The sequence below is a fragment of the Tigriopus californicus genome, chromosome 2 (genome assembly GCF_007210705.1).
Source record: "Tigriopus californicus strain San Diego chromosome 2, Tcal_SD_v2.1, whole genome shotgun sequence".
Lineage (NCBI taxonomy): Eukaryota > Metazoa > Arthropoda > Copepoda > Harpacticoida > Harpacticidae > Tigriopus > Tigriopus californicus.
Window position 1 is genome coordinate 12589641 of NC_081441.1, and position 16775 is coordinate 12606415.

General features: G+C 41.8%; 1 protein-coding gene across 3 annotated transcripts in view; it reads right to left on the minus strand.

Moving 5' to 3' along the window:
• Positions 1–2024: 2024 nt before the first annotated feature.
• The window catches only part of LOC131893302 (double-stranded RNA-binding protein Staufen homolog), a 29511-nt gene continuing 14760 nt past the window's right edge, over positions 2025–16775 (minus strand). For all 3 annotated transcript variants that reach the window (XM_059243294.1, XM_059243295.1, XM_059243293.1), the window contains exons 9-13: positions 15381–15590; positions 6486–6737; positions 5804–6145; positions 4573–4935; positions 2025–2950 (exon numbers count right to left, since the gene is read on the minus strand). In XM_059243294.1, the coding sequence (XP_059099277.1) occupies positions 4579–4935; positions 5804–6145; positions 6486–6737; positions 15381–15590 (1161 nt within the window). In that variant the 3' untranslated portion in view covers positions 2025–2950; positions 4573–4578. The remainder of the gene's footprint in view (positions 2951–4572; positions 4936–5803; positions 6146–6485; positions 6738–15380; positions 15591–16775) is intronic.

Sequence of the window (16775 nt, forward strand, 5' to 3'; positions counted from 1 at the left end):
TGGCCTGCCCTTGTTAGAGCAATTCCGAGCCAGTTTTTGAAATGAAATTCTAAAATAGGGAACGTAGACCTCCTCAATTAAAGGCGGGTCATTTTAAAATCATTTACTCGTAAAGTGGTTCGTTTCAAAGTGATGTTGTCGAAAGTTTATGAAGCTGACCAAGAGCAGGCCGAAAATTCCAATTTTATGCAGTGCTTACTACATAACTTTGAACATATCTCCTGAGTTTTGGGATCAAATTTGACAATTTCATATGTTCGAACAAGATCGTGTGGTCGTATGAAGTGCTTATTTGGAATAAAGAGAACATTTTAGAAGATGAGATATTTTTTTTTGCTGCCGTTCGCAATCTGCATCTCTAGAAGTCCGTGGATTGATCCAACCAAAAACTGAAATCATTTAATAAACAAAAGAACCCTCAGCTATAACACTAGGCTCCAGAAGGGAATCAATTGTATGCCATAACAACTGCATTAATAAAAAAGTGTCATGACGTCCAACACTATAGGAAAAAATATCAATTTCTAGTAAATAAAATGAAGAAGCTCGTGAGATAAACATGAAATGCAGTTGAGTCCCTGCCATTTGTAACAGAAAAAAAAATCCAACAATGCGTATAAAAGAGGCTAAAAGAAGCTAAACACGACTATTTGGCCAATGTGACAACTTTGATTCATATGAAAATTTGTTTTTTCCCCATTTTTGCACCTTTTTTACATTTTCTCGACTTCTTCGCATGTTTCCTCATTAAAATAGTTCCAGCCAAAAGGCAACTTTTTTGTTTGGTGTACTGATCATTAAGTACAGGCTAAAGGACAAATTGTTTAATTGCTAGACCAATTTTTGTTACTGGGTACTACATCTCCAAGTCAAAAAGAGAATTTTTGCCGAGCTTTAATCCTAACTGATGATTCAATGACAATGAAAAATTTAAAATCTTTTTAGTTTCCAAGTGACGAAACCTTTTTTTCATTGAGCTGTGAGGTGACGTCAGAAAGGTGAAGTGGATGCCGAGGGCAACCTTCCTAAATTTTGAAAAAGTAGATACAATTGGGAAGATTTTTTCCAACGCATTTGCAATACTCGAACCAGGAGCTTACAATTTACAATCAGTTTTTCCTTTTCGTGCACATTCCTATTCTTAAAGGCAAGGAATTAATCCATCTTCATTGAGCTGTGACAAGTCTAAGTTTGGAAGTGGAAAAATACAAAACCGAAAAGAAACAGGGCCGTTTTTTGATTTTTCGAAAAATCACCGAAAAATCGATCCAAATAGAGGTGAAAGTTTTGCTTGGGTAAAAAGGCCGGCGGGTTGATTCTCGCCCGGCCAGTGAAGTCAGCCATTAACAACGTGCTTATACTATTTCCGATAAGTAGTGTCATGTCCAATTCACTTTAGTTCTCCATCCGTGGGCTTGGTTCGCGTCTAAAAGTCGCAAAAAATGAGAAAAGTCGGAGAAGAGAAGCAAACTGAGGAGCTCTCATATCTACAAAATCTTCGCTAACCATTGCACCACGTCTTCTTACTTATGAGGGTGACCTCCAAAGGTGCGATTGGAAACCACGATTACTGGTGAACAATGTCGCCCTCTATTGGGTACATTAGACCCCTTAACTATCATAGATCCTTCACTCGAAACGTATATATTCTGGGCTCTTTCCGAGCATATTCAGCTTGGGCTCTGAAATACTTCAAAAACTTGTTTGTTTTTTGGCTTATAGGGCTATTGGCTTAGAAAGCAAAACCGTACATACTCGTAGATTAATGTAGACATTTCAGTCTTCTTCGTTCAAATTTAAAATTTGAACTTGAGGTATGTCATATGCTCATAGTGCACCCTAGAGAGTCTTGAACCCGTTGAAAAGGGCGGGAAGTTCGAAAAGCGATTTTCGTTTTTTTCGGCGGTGTTGACAGTTTTTCGAAAAAAAGGGAATAACACATTTTTCAAATTTTAGAAAAAGAAGTCTAGTTAAAAGTAATCCCATCGACGAAACGATACACAGAGTAATGAACACACAATGAGTGATTTCTTAAAAACTTTATTGAAATATTTTTTTTTGTCTGCATCTCGAGAATATACATCGAACAACTCATCATGGCACCGATGGTAGAAAAACAGCCATATCAGCACTTGTCCCATGGGCAAAGTCATGAAAATAGCTTTAAGATGACATTGCCAACAGTTATGATGAGTTACAGATGATTGGATTTGCTTTAATGGTTGAAGGATAGATTTTTTTCTAGAATAGTTTTTCATACATTGATCAACATTGAATAAACATTGCTTTTAGAGCTTAACTGAAAGCAAACAAAAAATCAGGGTGAAGAGAGGGAGAAATGAGGTGAAATGGTTTTTTCCTTTTTTGACTAAAACAGGGAGTGACTTTTTCTTCTAAAGTTGCAAAAAAGTATGAACAGGGGGAAAATTAGTTTTAGAAAAGGAAACCATTTTCGGCAGTAATTGGGAAATGGGTAAGGTAACGACAATATGGTACAATGGTTTTGAATGACTACGTAATGCCAAAGACATTGTGGTATATTCTTATATGTATATAGAATTTGATACGTCTATAAAATACAACCGGAATAAAAACGTCCGGATTGGAAGAAAACAAATCATGAGAAGGGGGAATGGAGGAGATGGGGAGGGAGAACAGAAACCAAAAACTGATATAAGGGTTCTCAAGAAAAATGAGGAGGACATGATGATGTTTGTTTTCTTAGTTGGTTTTTGTCTTAAAATTGGAGACACCAGCACTGATTGTGTTGATCTTATGAAACTGAAAAATGGTAGAAACGCCACTTTGATATGTTTCTAAATTTACAACTTGGCACAAGATGAAAACTAAAAATTCGAATCTAGCATAAATGTCAAGAGTTTACCACACCCTGGTGGTATTCCAGCTTCTTGTTTTAAGATGAGGCCACACTGCGAGGTATTCACCTAATCTGCAATAAGAAACAATCAAACAATCGTTAACCCATCTTCAATACTCTGCATTCTAATAACAAGGACCATTTCAGGTAAGCTTTACAACGAGTAGTTTCTCACTCTCCGATCAAGAAGACAGAAGCTCATTGAGGCTTGTCATTAATCGCAATTAGTCCGCTGAAACATACACTCGCACACAGAGATCTCTTGCTTCTTGATCCCCTCTATCACGTTTCTTGAGTCAACTTGGCATCCATAAGTCCAATCTACATAATCGCCTCCAAGGCCATTTGTTTGAGACATCAGAAAATATCCCTGTAGGCGTCTGATATGGATAGGATTGCCGGCAATACATTTTTTTACTCCGGAAACCAATCCAGCATAGTGTTTTGCTCCCATTTCAAGGATAGCAAATCTCCATGCCCAAGCGAAGTCGAGCGAATGCAAATTGGCTAAATTGGGGTCAGGCCTAGCTTTATGTTTTGCCATCACTTGATTAATCCTCACCCACAGAAACCGCATTTTCCAAATCAAGTGATTACTCGTTTGAATGGAACAAATGAGGCTTAAGTGCATCCGAGGAAAATGGTAATTGTGCTTTTGTGTAATTGATGGACATTGGTCAACTTTTCCCTCTAAAAGCATAGTATAGAATTGCTAGTGATGCTTAGCGCTTTGTTTCATCAGAAAATGAATTCAAATAAAACGTGCCTTTAAAATGTGATCTTATGTGATTATGCACCGGCCACTTAACGGTAATGCTGGTTTAAAAATCCGTTAGGCGCATTTCTAAGAGAGATGGAATGTTACAGTACTAACAAAAGAATGTAAAAATATTCCTGTTAATTCAAAAGAATCCAGAAAGTCGAACTCAATGATTTTGTACAAAAACCTGCACATAAGGCACATTTTGAGGCATTACAAAAGAAACCTCATTGCTAAGCAATCACAATCAAAGATTCAGATCTTTATTTAAATTGTTCTTCTTTCCCTATAAAGCCATTGTTAGACCTCAAAGAATTTCAAGCCTGACAAATATTTTTCCAATTTTGGGCTGCGAATCAACTTACGCTCAATTTCTGGATTCGCATTTAATTTGTTTTGGCCGCGGTCAATTGTAATTTGAATTTGAGTAAATAAAAACTTGGGCAAAAAAACAACTTCAATAATCTACTTTATATCTACAACTTTGTTTCTTATTTTGACCAATTAAAAATAAATTGCTTCACTAACTCTCTCTTGAAGTTTAGAGCCCGCAGGTCCTCCATTTAGATCATGTGCTCTCTTTCTCTCTGTCTGTTTCTGTGTTCAACTTGAGTTTTATGCTCTCTCTACAGCAACAAAATCGGATATACCTCTTCTCTGTTGAACTCTGTGGCAGCGAGCTACCAATCTCAGAATCAATGTCAGACTAATGTAAAAGCAACAAGAATACATCTTTAGCTCGGGTGAGTCAACAGCATTTCTAGCTTTTGGCGCTTCACGGAAGATGCCTTTTAACTTGTTTACGAGAAGTACTCAAAGAAAAAGTTGCTTGCGTCTGGAGATTTCCGTCCCCGTCCAAATTAGACCTTAGGTGTGGGACCTCGTCGCATGGGCATTTGTTGTTGTCCCCCAAATTGGTCATGTCGCAACCTACCTGGACTCATTTTGAAGCCACGGAGACAATTGGCGGAGAGCTGTTCTTCTCCTTGATTTCCACGTCAGTTTTCTCCTCCTTCGCCTTTTTCTTCTTGGCATTCAGGGAGACCAGCGTCCGTCCCAACGAGGTCGGAGAGGCGGTGGTCACGCCATTTTTGACCGACACAGTCGCAGGACTGGGCGTGGGCGAGGAGCTATCAGATTTGGCCTTGTCTGAGGTATTGGCCTTCTTTTGGGGGCTGTCCGAGGTTGAGCTCGGGGACCCAGAACACTCAACACCGGAATCGGCCAAAGCCATCATGGCTTGGGCCGCAGCCGCATTGTGACTCTCCTCCACACTGGAGCCCGTGCCGTGCGACACCTACGTAGAATAGAATACCAAAGTGAATGGTGGTGTATGGTAATTTACGGACCAAGAAAGGAAGTTATTGCCCATAAAACAATGGGAAGTCCATTCAATTTCTGAGGACTTTCGATTCGTTCCGTTCAGTTTCTTTTCTTTCCAAAGTGGAAGAAAGGAAGATCCATCTCATCTCTATTCCATAGGTACTCTCTCTACGTATTTGGTCCCTGTGTTCCTGCTCTCTTTCTCTCTCTGTGTCTGTGTCTGTCTGTCTTCCCCTCGCATTACATGCACATCCATAGTCCATAGTGGCATTTTATTGACATTGTAATGACCCTCTCCCTATCACAATGGAAAGTGCAGGCAATCAAGGGGATCAACGAGAAGACTCTTCCCTCATTTTGGGGAAGGTGACTGTCAAATATGTCAGTTCCAGGGCGAAAGTGTGCAGTAGTAGTACTACTGTATACGGTAGATACTAGACACCCAAAAAACTAGCTTCGTTCCAATATCACTCGTGCCCTATAAAACGTGAGCCAACGATGACGTCCTGGACTCCCAATGGTTCCATGACAAGAATTATCCATGCCAACTAACTTGAAGGGTGCATACGTGGTAGTGGGGTATGCTTTGGATTAGAAGATAGCTTCTGGTAACGGAACATGAAAGAGAGGGTAATCAATGTGCATCAAAAGACTCAAAGTGGAAACTCGACGAGGCCTCATGAGTCTCGATTTGCTGCTTTTACATCATCCTAAGTTTGGAAGGAACATGAACGCAAATCTCGAGTGTCTCGGGTTCCAAATTAGCTGCAAGGGCGCTCCTGCCAGGCCTTAATGATGTTCTTTCTCCCTAAGGGAAAAGAAATGTACAAAACTCGTCTTACCTGGGGAGGATCCGTGGACAAGGATACCAAAGAAAAGAATTCTGACTTGTTATTCTTCTTTGGAAAGTCCTGGTAAGTGACCGTCACTCCCAGGACCTTGGCCAAGTAAGCCAGTTGATCCTTGGGTTGGACCACGCCATTGGGATTGACCTGGATCATCTTGCATCCGTTTTGATTAATTTCTGATTTGTTCTGACTGGTGGAGAGTTGATTATGGGCGCTCTTGCCATTGGGACTGTCATCTTGGCTCTTTTGATTATGGATTGGGACTGAAGCAGACACTACAATGGGCGTGGTCACCGAAGATGAGCCGGACGAGCTATACCCACTGGATTTGGAATCCTTGAGTAAGAACAAAAACATGTTCATTGATGGAATTCTTATGAATGGACTCCCACTGTCTTTTATTATTCCATGTTGATTTCAATTTTGAATTTCTCTGTATAATCAATCCTCCCTCTATAAATAACTAGTAAGGGAACTGAAATTACATTGGTCGAGAAAGAATGCATGTCAAAACTTCTGTAGAATTACTCAAGTTAAATGAAATTGCTGATTTCATTAATTTGGAAATAACCAAATCAAGCAAAACCAATACATAGTTACAAAAGGTTTCCACTCATGAAAAATGTGCTCTTTGTTGGTTTTTTGCTTCCCACATGGGACCGATGTTGGCTCTTACCTGACTTTTGGTGCCATTCATAGAAGAGCCATTGGATGACGCAATAGAGAGCGTGGAGGACGCCGATGAAGTGGCCGAAATCGAAGCCGTCGAACTCGTTGTCTTTTCCAAATAAATGAGCCCGGGCACCTTTGACTGCTTTCCGTTGGCGGGTGTGCTGGTTCCATTGGTAAGGGACACCACGAGAGGGCCCTCCACGTCCTCTACACATCCATTTTGTTCGGTCGAGGGAACCTCGTCGACAAAGGTCAACTAGAAATACAACCAAAAAAATGATGATTATCTATTGTGCCAGTGGTTTGGATGTTTTGAGAAGAGGGGCTTGAATCAGTTCTTACCTGCTCATAATACAATTATTTCTTACTGAAGATTTAAAAAATGCAGCCTTATGATCTCTTGGTTAAGACCAGTACTCAAGTTTATTTTGGCTAGGGCATTCTTGATTGTAGAAAAAACAGTTATGGTAATCAATAGCTTTGTGGGGATACATTACAAAGATTGAGGAGTGGTTTTGCGTGTGATGGATTCGTATGAAACGGAACCACACAGGGATATTGATATAAATGTAATTGATGCAAGTTTGTACTAGACACATGCGTAAGTCCAGGATTCTTTGTCTTGCCCTCTCTCTTCGTCATGTTTTCTCAAGGGAACCATTTGGGATCATATTCCCTTTGGAGTTCCAAAACGAGCCAAATGGAGAATACCAACGCCACCACAAGCACAAGATGAAGCACCAATTTCAGTTTGTTCCAAAAAGGTGAGAAGTCTGTCAATTGTTTCGAGACCAGAACACAATGGCAGTAAGAGCCAGTAGTAAGAAGTAGTAGAATTTGTATTTGTACTACCACATGTCACACCCAAACCGTCTGGTACACTAAAGTACGACCCAGGACTAATAACTCTTGAGGGAAATCTAACGTGGAGCTAGACCTCACACGAGATCTTTTGATCACAGCACTGGCTCACGCAATTAAGAGTTCTTCTGGGTGGATCAACCGGTGGGTTCATGCCGCCTCCTGCTATCGACCCTCCAACCGGAAAGTTCGAATCCTGATTCATATTTCTGACAGGAAGTGAGCCTGAGAACAGGTGGATCCACGCATTAGGGGATGGCAGAACTCATAAAACATGCAGCCTTCACTTGTTCCTTTAGAGAAAAAAAATAAAACTTCCGCTCCAAAAGCCTCCCATGAAGCGCTCCTCCTCAGAGTTACGTTCCACGAGAGGAATCTTTTAAACCCCTACAATACCTCAACTACGCCCATAGATAAAAGGTTGGTTTCTGCCATCACCTAATGGTATTCTAGTTGAGCCATGCCGAGATGGCCGATGCCCTCGGTTGAGTCTTACTTCCTCGTGAACCTCGATTTGGCTCCGGGCCCTTGGGCACCCTCCGTCCATTGCTCGACAATTGTTACTAGTCATATTGGCACAGTTATCCATGGAACCATGGAATGGCGGGTGTTCCATGTGCGAAGAACAACCACCCATCATGCAATGATGGTGGCAACCATTGTTGATACAACCGCCGCCGCCAGTTTCACAACTCGCGGCGGCCGATTGTCAGCAGGGAAATTCCTGACTATGGTTCAGGTTGGCCATCTTGTTGACCACGTTGGGAGTTCCCCTCAACTGGGTTTCACGGGCTACGGGTTCTCGGCAACACTTGATGAAACGGCACCAGGAACACGAGGTCTCCGAACAGAGGGAGAGAATCAGGAAGATGACGAAGCACAGGGCGAAGAAGGTCACCCAACACATGGTTACCACAGGGATATTCTACGAGTATGGATCAGACAAGTCTTGTACCTCTGCTGCCTCGAGACAACCAACCAACTCGGATGCCAAGCAAGGGTGTACTAATGATTGAGTGGAAATGAAATGAAAGTGACTAATAACAATGCTAAGGCGAATCCATGCTTTTGTTCAAGACTCGAGGCCAGAGTTTAAGTCAAGAGTACTCAAGTGTAAGTATAACAGGATTCAAATGAATTTAGGTGGACTGAATTGGGTATCTTGGGATTGGGGGATGGAGTGCATTTGAGATCAAATTCAAGTTTCCGATCGTAAAAGCAAAATAAAAAGAGTTCGTTCACACCGATTAGAACTTGCTAAAAACAATTCAAATTTAGACCAAAGCCCTTAAAAAGAGATTTGAGTAAAAGTACCGCCTCAGCACTATACTAGCAATTGAATTTGTATACTTTAGGGTCAGAATTGCTCTAATCCCCTTTAGAAATCCATGTAAGGCTGGAAAAGTTTCCGCGTTTCGTGATCTCAACTTGAACTACCTATTCTTTTCTTGTCGAACTTCCAAACAATTTTGATTCCATAGCGAAAGTGTGGAGGATCTTTGTGACCAACTTTGACACTTTGGGAGTTAGGAGCAACTCAAAAGCTGGAAAACAATAATAAACTTTCTCTCTTTCTCTCTCTCTTTTGTGTTCGCATGTCTGGATCAAAACCTGGCCTCTAAGAATGAGTTCGCCAACTAACCAATTAATCTCAGCTGACCTTTGACCACCAAATATTTATTGAAAGACGCCTCTGAGCCATAAATCAAAGCCAGACAAGGTTCCGATACGAGCTACATCAACACAATAGAAATATCGCCTTTCCGTTCAATAAATCAAGTTCGCCAGGCCTCAGAGCTGGATTTTGAAATCCATTCTTCCCTCTTTGGTAACTGAGACCTTGAGCAGTACTGTGGATTCTTTTTGTGTATTGCACTGAAAAGACAAATACTTGCCTGACAGGTTGTTTACGAGATCATTGAGATCGAATACCAGAACTGTTAGATGGTTGCGAGATCGGGAAAACTTTTCCAATTTGCTTAAGGAACAAACTAAACTATAGGACGCTAAACAATCGGGAAGGTCTACATAGACCACACGTGGAGGGTATATCCTAACTTGTGGGCCGGTATCAATCTGTGTGTATACATTCATGTAGTGTATGTGTAAACAATCGACCGAACTGATTCACTTTCAACTCTTTAGTGGAACAAGAACGAGGAGTCTTTGGAACTTTGAGACCTCACAGGAACTGAAGTGAACAATAGTAGAGTGTGTAGGTGGCTGAAGGCTCCTAAAAAAAGGCTCAAAACGGCTTCAGAGAAAAAATGAGAGTTTTGAGTTCTAAGTGAGACTTCCGGTGGAAGAACTTTCATTTAGAGCCCAAGCTAATCCAAACAATTCTATTGGATACAAGAAAACTGTTGGGCATTGGCGAGTCGAGAAAAACGCCATACAGCCTGTCTTCTCTAAATAGTTAATCAAAACATCAAAGCAGTTAATAAAAAAAAAAAGCCCTCAGAAAAAACTATTTCAATTTGGACTCTGCAGCTTGCTGTCTCAAGGTCTCACTTTTTGACTTGCTCAACAGGAAGACTTTTCTCCTTGGCTCATTTTTTGAACATTAAATTGGCAAAGCAGACAAAAATATGGCTCTTGATATGGAAAACAGAACATGTTTTTTAATCAAATGTTTTGAAAAAAGAATCGAACATATAAGACCTTCCAATACACACAATCTTTGAAATGCGAATGAGGCCCGTTTAAAATTACGAGCACCTGACTGTATTGAAATGGAAAACATCGTCTCCTTCTTTTGGATCACTTGAGCTTCAGTTACAAGTACAAAAGCCCTCTTCTACTCCTGACCAAACAGTGATATCCACCCTTGCTCAGCATGATCCCCACTTAAGAAGGAACGTGATCAAGTGCCAACATCAATCCAGATCCGGCTGCTTTAACAGGCCAAAATGCACCTTACACAACAAATTTAATCAACTAGTTTATGATTACTTGTTTTGGAACACCGTTTGTCAGTTTGCTCCATGGTCTTGACACTTGGGGAGGTGTAGGATCAGGGGAAAGAGGGGAGGGGGAGTTCTAAGTTAACAAGCCGCAACTTTCTCTACTTCCTCCTTTTCCCTTTCCTTTTAACTCTGCTTTTTTGTTAAACGAGGAAAAAAGTAGTGAGTTTGAAAAAGGAAATAAGAGCCAGCAACAAGTGTGGATATGAGGATGTGAGAGAGACTTGGCTTGCTCAAAACCATCTGGATACTCGACTAAACCATATTAGGACCGAATAAATACCTCACAACAACCAACAACACGATGCCAGAAGGCTCTTTCTCTACATGCCGTACTACATACAACGTTACACGTTGGTTTAGAGGCAGATGTTTTTTAACCACCATTTGCGGGTGTTTTGAAAGTACCTTGGTTTTTAACGGGAGAACTTGAACACGAAACAACAATTTTGATTATGGTCCTTTTTTTAAAGAAAGAGCACGAAGAATGCTAGATCTTGACTATGCATTGTCTATCTTGTATTTTGGGAAGCGAAGTTGTGGTTCCAATCATTGCAAAAGGGTCATTCGTGTCCATTACGTCCAAGATAAAAAACAATTAAAATCATAAATTTTGCTACTGCACTAGTTTAAAGCGAGTCCATTGTCATCCCTCACCCTGTATAAAGCCCACGTTTACCCAAGTTTAGGCCATTCTCAATACCCTCTCTTGAAAGAATTGTGTTGTCCAAACTTAGTCCAGACTCGAGAAAACATATTAGCTCGAAGAAAACATTAACCGAAGAAACCAGAGGCTCTTTCTTACTCTGGTTCACCTAAGAATTAACTTACTTTCCAGAGTTGGTCGCACATTAGCTTTTGGGTTGGGTTCCACACATGGTGGAAATTCATAGGTCTTTGAAATTAAAATATTACAATTGTAAAGCGAGTGCATGGAGGGAAAACTTCCTCCTAACAGGATTGATCAGCATTCTCCAATACATTCCAAAGTTTCTTCTCCCCATCGAGTCTTTCTTCAATCGTGCTAAGCACCGCTACCCGACCCCCAAAAATGCCAAAACGCCGAACGATGCGATATGGAATAGATTGTGGATCGAGTTGGTGACCTGGCATTCCATTGAGTTGGGATCGAAGAACTCCGAGGAAGAATGGGAGCTCTAAATTCAAAACACGCATCTACAAAGTACGACTTGCGAAGAAACCGCTTGAAAAAAATGTGTAGTAGAAGTATTGTCGTAGTCGGACCAAATAAGCCCGACGAGAAAACCGAGGATCTTATTCACATTTGAGTGATCATGTCTTGGGTTGGGAATCATTCTCATTTCGTTCAGAGTGGGCAAGGAACATTCCAAGGGAAGTATCTATGTCTCAGCCAAAGGTTACTCGATTTTATCACCTATATGGGATTTTTCCAAGATTCCCATTACAAAGATGGGACTCACTTGAGAACCCACGGAGAATCTGCATTGCACACGGCCACTTACTTCCCTCGGCATTGTCTCAAACTGCGGAACAAGTATTGGGGTTTCCGCTCAAGTGTCGGAATTTATAATCAGGCTAACCCAACTCAAAGATGGGTAATTGGTCCAAGTTCCTTCATGAATAAGTGCAAGTTCCATTCCATGAGATTTGGGCATTGAAATTGCCATTCTTTGTCTCCTCTTTTTGCGGGCGTTTCCTTTCATCCTCTTCAGGATTCTTTGAAATGAACACAACTCAAGCCCGTGACATGCCCGTAAACAGCAAACGAAGCGTGAGGTGGCATCTCTCAAGAGTGTTGGGTCTCCTAACAAGAAAAAATACCCAACGCAAAAGGATGGTGGGAGTCAACTCTTTTCTTTGGACGAATGAAGGCCCTTCAAGTCCAACAAAAGAGGAAATGACAATGGATCATATTTGGCATTTCCCAGTCCATCCCAAAAGGCTACTACTGCCTTCTGACCACCTGTTAGAGGCGAAAGTGCCATATGAAGGACCCCAAGATGGCCTTTTGATCTCTGAAGGTTGGTTTCGTCTCGGATTGACAAGAGGCAAAATCTGTCTGACCATGCTATTTGTTTCACGTTCAATGAAAGATTGTTCCTTTCGGGGGTCCATAATCGGAGGGGTCTCCATCTTCTTGGGGACCATTCGTCACCAGCACCACCACAAGCACCAGTACTAAAAGAACCACCACTACTCGTCGTCACTTGGGCACTAGCCTTGTTGGTCTTGTCAGGCTTACTTTTTGATCCCCAATGACTCGAAACAAGGGGACAAAAGGCCAGAGGAGCCTTCGTTTCAGCCCCACCTTCTCTGCTTCTCTCTCTCTCTCTTTGGATTAGACGTCTTCTTGGATCCGCGAGGCGAGGACAGAAGTCATTCTGATAAAAATGAGGCACTGTCAAGAGTTCCACATCTCATGAGATCCGCATCCCAACTACGGTTGTTGTTCTCGCTTGTGGGCTCTCTCCGAGTGGATCTGGAACTTGTTCCACCTTGTGAGAGTGTAAATGTTCCTCCTCGGTTCTTCTCTCACTGGTCACAGACGGCTTATCCACCCTTCGTTCCAACCAACACCGAGAACACCGACCGACCGACCGACGCATCATCCATATCATGCATTTCCCCCGAGCTCCCGTTCCTTCACGGAGCCATCAAACAGATCCACAGTCTACATTTCCCCTCCCCAGGAAATAACAAAGCAATGAAGTAACCAGATATTTTGAAGATGTCACCTTGGGAGACGAGCTCATACTCCATTAGTGAAATGGAACACGAGTCAAGGCCAGGTGAATGATGGTGTGGGAACATCAACTCCGACACACGCACATTGGGACAGAGGATTTTAGTGCGAGGCTGGTTTCTTCCCAGATTCGAGTTCACACGTATTCAAATAGAGCGGTAATGAAGTGTGCCAGGTTGAAAAGTGCATCCCTCGGAATGACCGGTCGATGTTGTTGATGTTAATGGAATTGGAACGCTTTGTGGCGAGTGCTTAGAGCTTACCAACACATCCGTCACGATAAGAAGGCTTGGCGGAAGACACATCAGGGGTCTTAAAAATGAGGCTTTAAAGGACCTCGACAAGAAAATATACGTCTTCTGTCCTCATCAGGTTCCTCTTTTGGGGTTTTGGAGGAAACGAGAGAAGGGAAGGGGGAAATCTGCTGAGTTCATGATGATCTTTCAAGCACATGATTTATTCTTTAGATTTATTGCCTTCCACTTCCGGATTGCTTGGTGTCTTAAAACGACCCCGAAGTTCCTTTTTTTTCTTCACAGTCAGAGTCGCCGTTTGAATGGTTTTTTAGGAGTTAGGCCAAAACAAATACCACATCTATTTGTCTAATTTTACCACCATGTTTTAGGGATACCAATATGCTAAGTAGATAGTGCTCAGTTAGTTTTAGGGGAATTTCAAATTTTCCAATTTGATTTAGACATTTTGATTCCAGGACAGTGTTGCATTCCTTTGTCATGAAAGGCAAGTTTTTTTTCCCATTTGTGTATCGAAATGTTTTTAAAAATGTCAAATACTTCCAAAATTCACTTCTTCCATGAAAATCTAAACATCATGCAGCTCTCTATCATTCACTTTTTCATGATAACTACACACTTGAAGAATCGATAAATGTCCAGCAGTGCCCCAAAGCTTTTTCCTATTTTCTAAGCTCCATGACAAACTATTTTAAGCCGGAACACTCAAAAGATATCGTCTCAACCCTGAATCATGTGTAAGATCTAAGACAAACTCTCGTGGCTCTTTAGGACTAGATCTGCGTTCAAAGAGCAAAATTGATGAGAGCGACTTCCTCCAAATACCACACATCAAGGATCAAGGATTCGACGAGACATCTTCCGTAATGAAGTGTGAATATTTGAATGGATTTTTTCGTCCCATTTCATGCGGACAAGTCAATGCCAAGAAAGCATTTGCATATGCAAACAAAGCCCCCAAATTCTCTGAAGAAGGAGAATCTTAAATATGGCTTCTCTCCATTGTGAAGCAACAAAACGTGGTTTGCTTTGTTAATGCATCTGATGCATTGAAGCTCGCCAGCTGTGGTGCTAAAGCGCATTTGACACAGGGTTTGGTTTTAAATTGCCATCTCCTTGTTGGATAAAACATGTGTCCACGCGTATTCAAAGAGGTAAAAATACTGATTTATTTTCCTGGGCCCCTGAAGAGTAATTAAGGAGTCATTCCGGCAACCAGTTTCAGTGGATTTCTTTTGTAAGACATGTGCACACTGGCCTTCCTTGCTCTTGATCAATAACCATTTTCGAGCATTAATTATACGTAATTGCCAAACTTTCTGTAAAAGCAGTAGGAATTTGCCATGGGTGGAGTTTGTTTAATGAAACCTGGTTCTAAAATAATTGGACATGGCTCACCATCTACACATTTCTGAAGGATTTAGTCACTTTTCGTCCTCTAAAAAGTTGTTTTCGAGCATGATAAGTTTTCATGAACGTTAAATGTTGAAGGGAAATGACGTCTTTCACGTTACATATACACAAAATCTGGTGAGTTAATCCTCTTAGGGGATTTGAAAATGATGGCTGGATTGACTTTCTGGGAATTGAGATAGGACTTAATTTCCAAATGTAGAAGCAAAAAGTTGACAAAACCTTCACCCAAAGCTCATTTTCTAATTTCGTCAAAGGCTCTCTCTTTCTTTTTTGCTGAGAAGAGTAATTGCTTTATTTAAATATCAAAGACTTCTAAAACGCATGTCTCTCCCTGATTAAGTGGATTGTTCAAGAACCGAAAAGACACTCCTTTTTCCATCAGGAAAAAATACTTCACCAACAAGAACCTTCATCCAAAAAGGCGCAATATCTGAACCGTCCCCAAACTCACAACTTTAGGCGCATTTAATGAGCACGGGAACGACTTTTACAACCCGGCTCGCAATTATATCACTCCCCCAGATTTACACATTTATTGTTCCAAGGTCGACTCGGTTCATAGGATGGTTGTTAATCAAGCTAAGCTCATAAAGCGATCTCTCTCTCTCTCTCTCTCTCTCTCTCTCTCTCTCTCTCTCTCTCTCTCTGCATTGTACTAATACGAACGATGATTTCGTTACCTTGCGGACTTTGCCCGAGGATCCGTTGGTGGAGACGCTCTCATGGGAGTGGGTCGAGTCCCCTGAATTTGTCATCTTGAGAGCAGGTTTGCTCGGTTGAGGCTGTGGTCGGGAATATCCCATCGTTTGCAGCAGATTCTCGGCCGCAGCTCGTTTCGCCAACTTCTTATTGGGTCCATTGCCACGAGCCACTTGGCTCCCAACGGCGACCTGAAACGAGGAGGAACATGGAGCATTGTGAGGCAATCCTGAGATGTATATCTGTAATTTTCATTGGACCTCCCTCGCCCTTGGGCTTCGAACATGATTGTGGGGTTCCATGTCCATTAGGCGACAACTGACAAGTCGTCAATAGCATTAAGGGCCTATTCTATACAAAAGCTATTGTGGCCAAGAGCCATAAATCAGCCGGCTTTGAACTACCAATTTGGGCGATCCGATCAGCTGACGAATGGAACTCCATTCCAATGTCAATGACGGGAATATAAGATGTGGAAACAAACACATACTACAAAGAGGTTTTTTTTTTCATATTTGGCAACAAAACAAACCGAGAAAGGGAGGCGAAGAACAAAGGGAAAAATGGGATTTTCTCTCTCGCTCTCTCTCTCTCTCTTTCTCCAGCTTTTTTCGCTTCCGCGGAGAGATTAATGCTTCTCGAAAACACATTCTTTCACTTTCAGGGAACAAGAAATGTCCAACTTTGGTGTTGTCGTATACAACAACCACATTGACAATCACCTTGCTCAATGTAATTGGTGTCGCCAAATTCAACCCAAGCTCCGACCTTTTTCTATGCATGAAACCCGTCATAATGCACCTGTTTTCAAGTGTTTGAACACCTTTCAGGCCTCCAAAAAGAACAATAATTACATTCGTGTGCATTGGAAAAGTTAGTAAATCGATTGCAAAATGGGCCTCATTCATATCGGGGCGCGACAAAACACGCGCAATGCCAAAAGTTTGAGAGGTGCTTCCTGTGCGGGGTCACTAAGGGAACCGAATCCTTTGGCGGCGCATGTCTCGCTCTCCGGGACCCTTAGTTTACAGCCTTGGGATCGTGGGTCGGTAAAACCACACTCACCCAACAAAGACTCCTTCAAAGAGCGAGGGAAGGTAATCAAGAAGGTTCCAATTCAAGCCTAGGGTGATATTATGTCTGTATACTGTATACGACGTATGCCTGTCGTAAACGGGGGAGGGAAAGCCACGAGGAAACTTTTACTTAGTAGACAGAGCTTATACTGGTTCGATCAAATACAATCGTCAGTCCCGGAAAGAATGTTAGAAGCGATTGATTCACCAATGGCCAAGATGCAGTGGACCCAGTGAAAAGACTTTATAATGGAGGAGAAGGAGACGACCATCTTGGCTCCGGATTCGGCGGGCAGCACC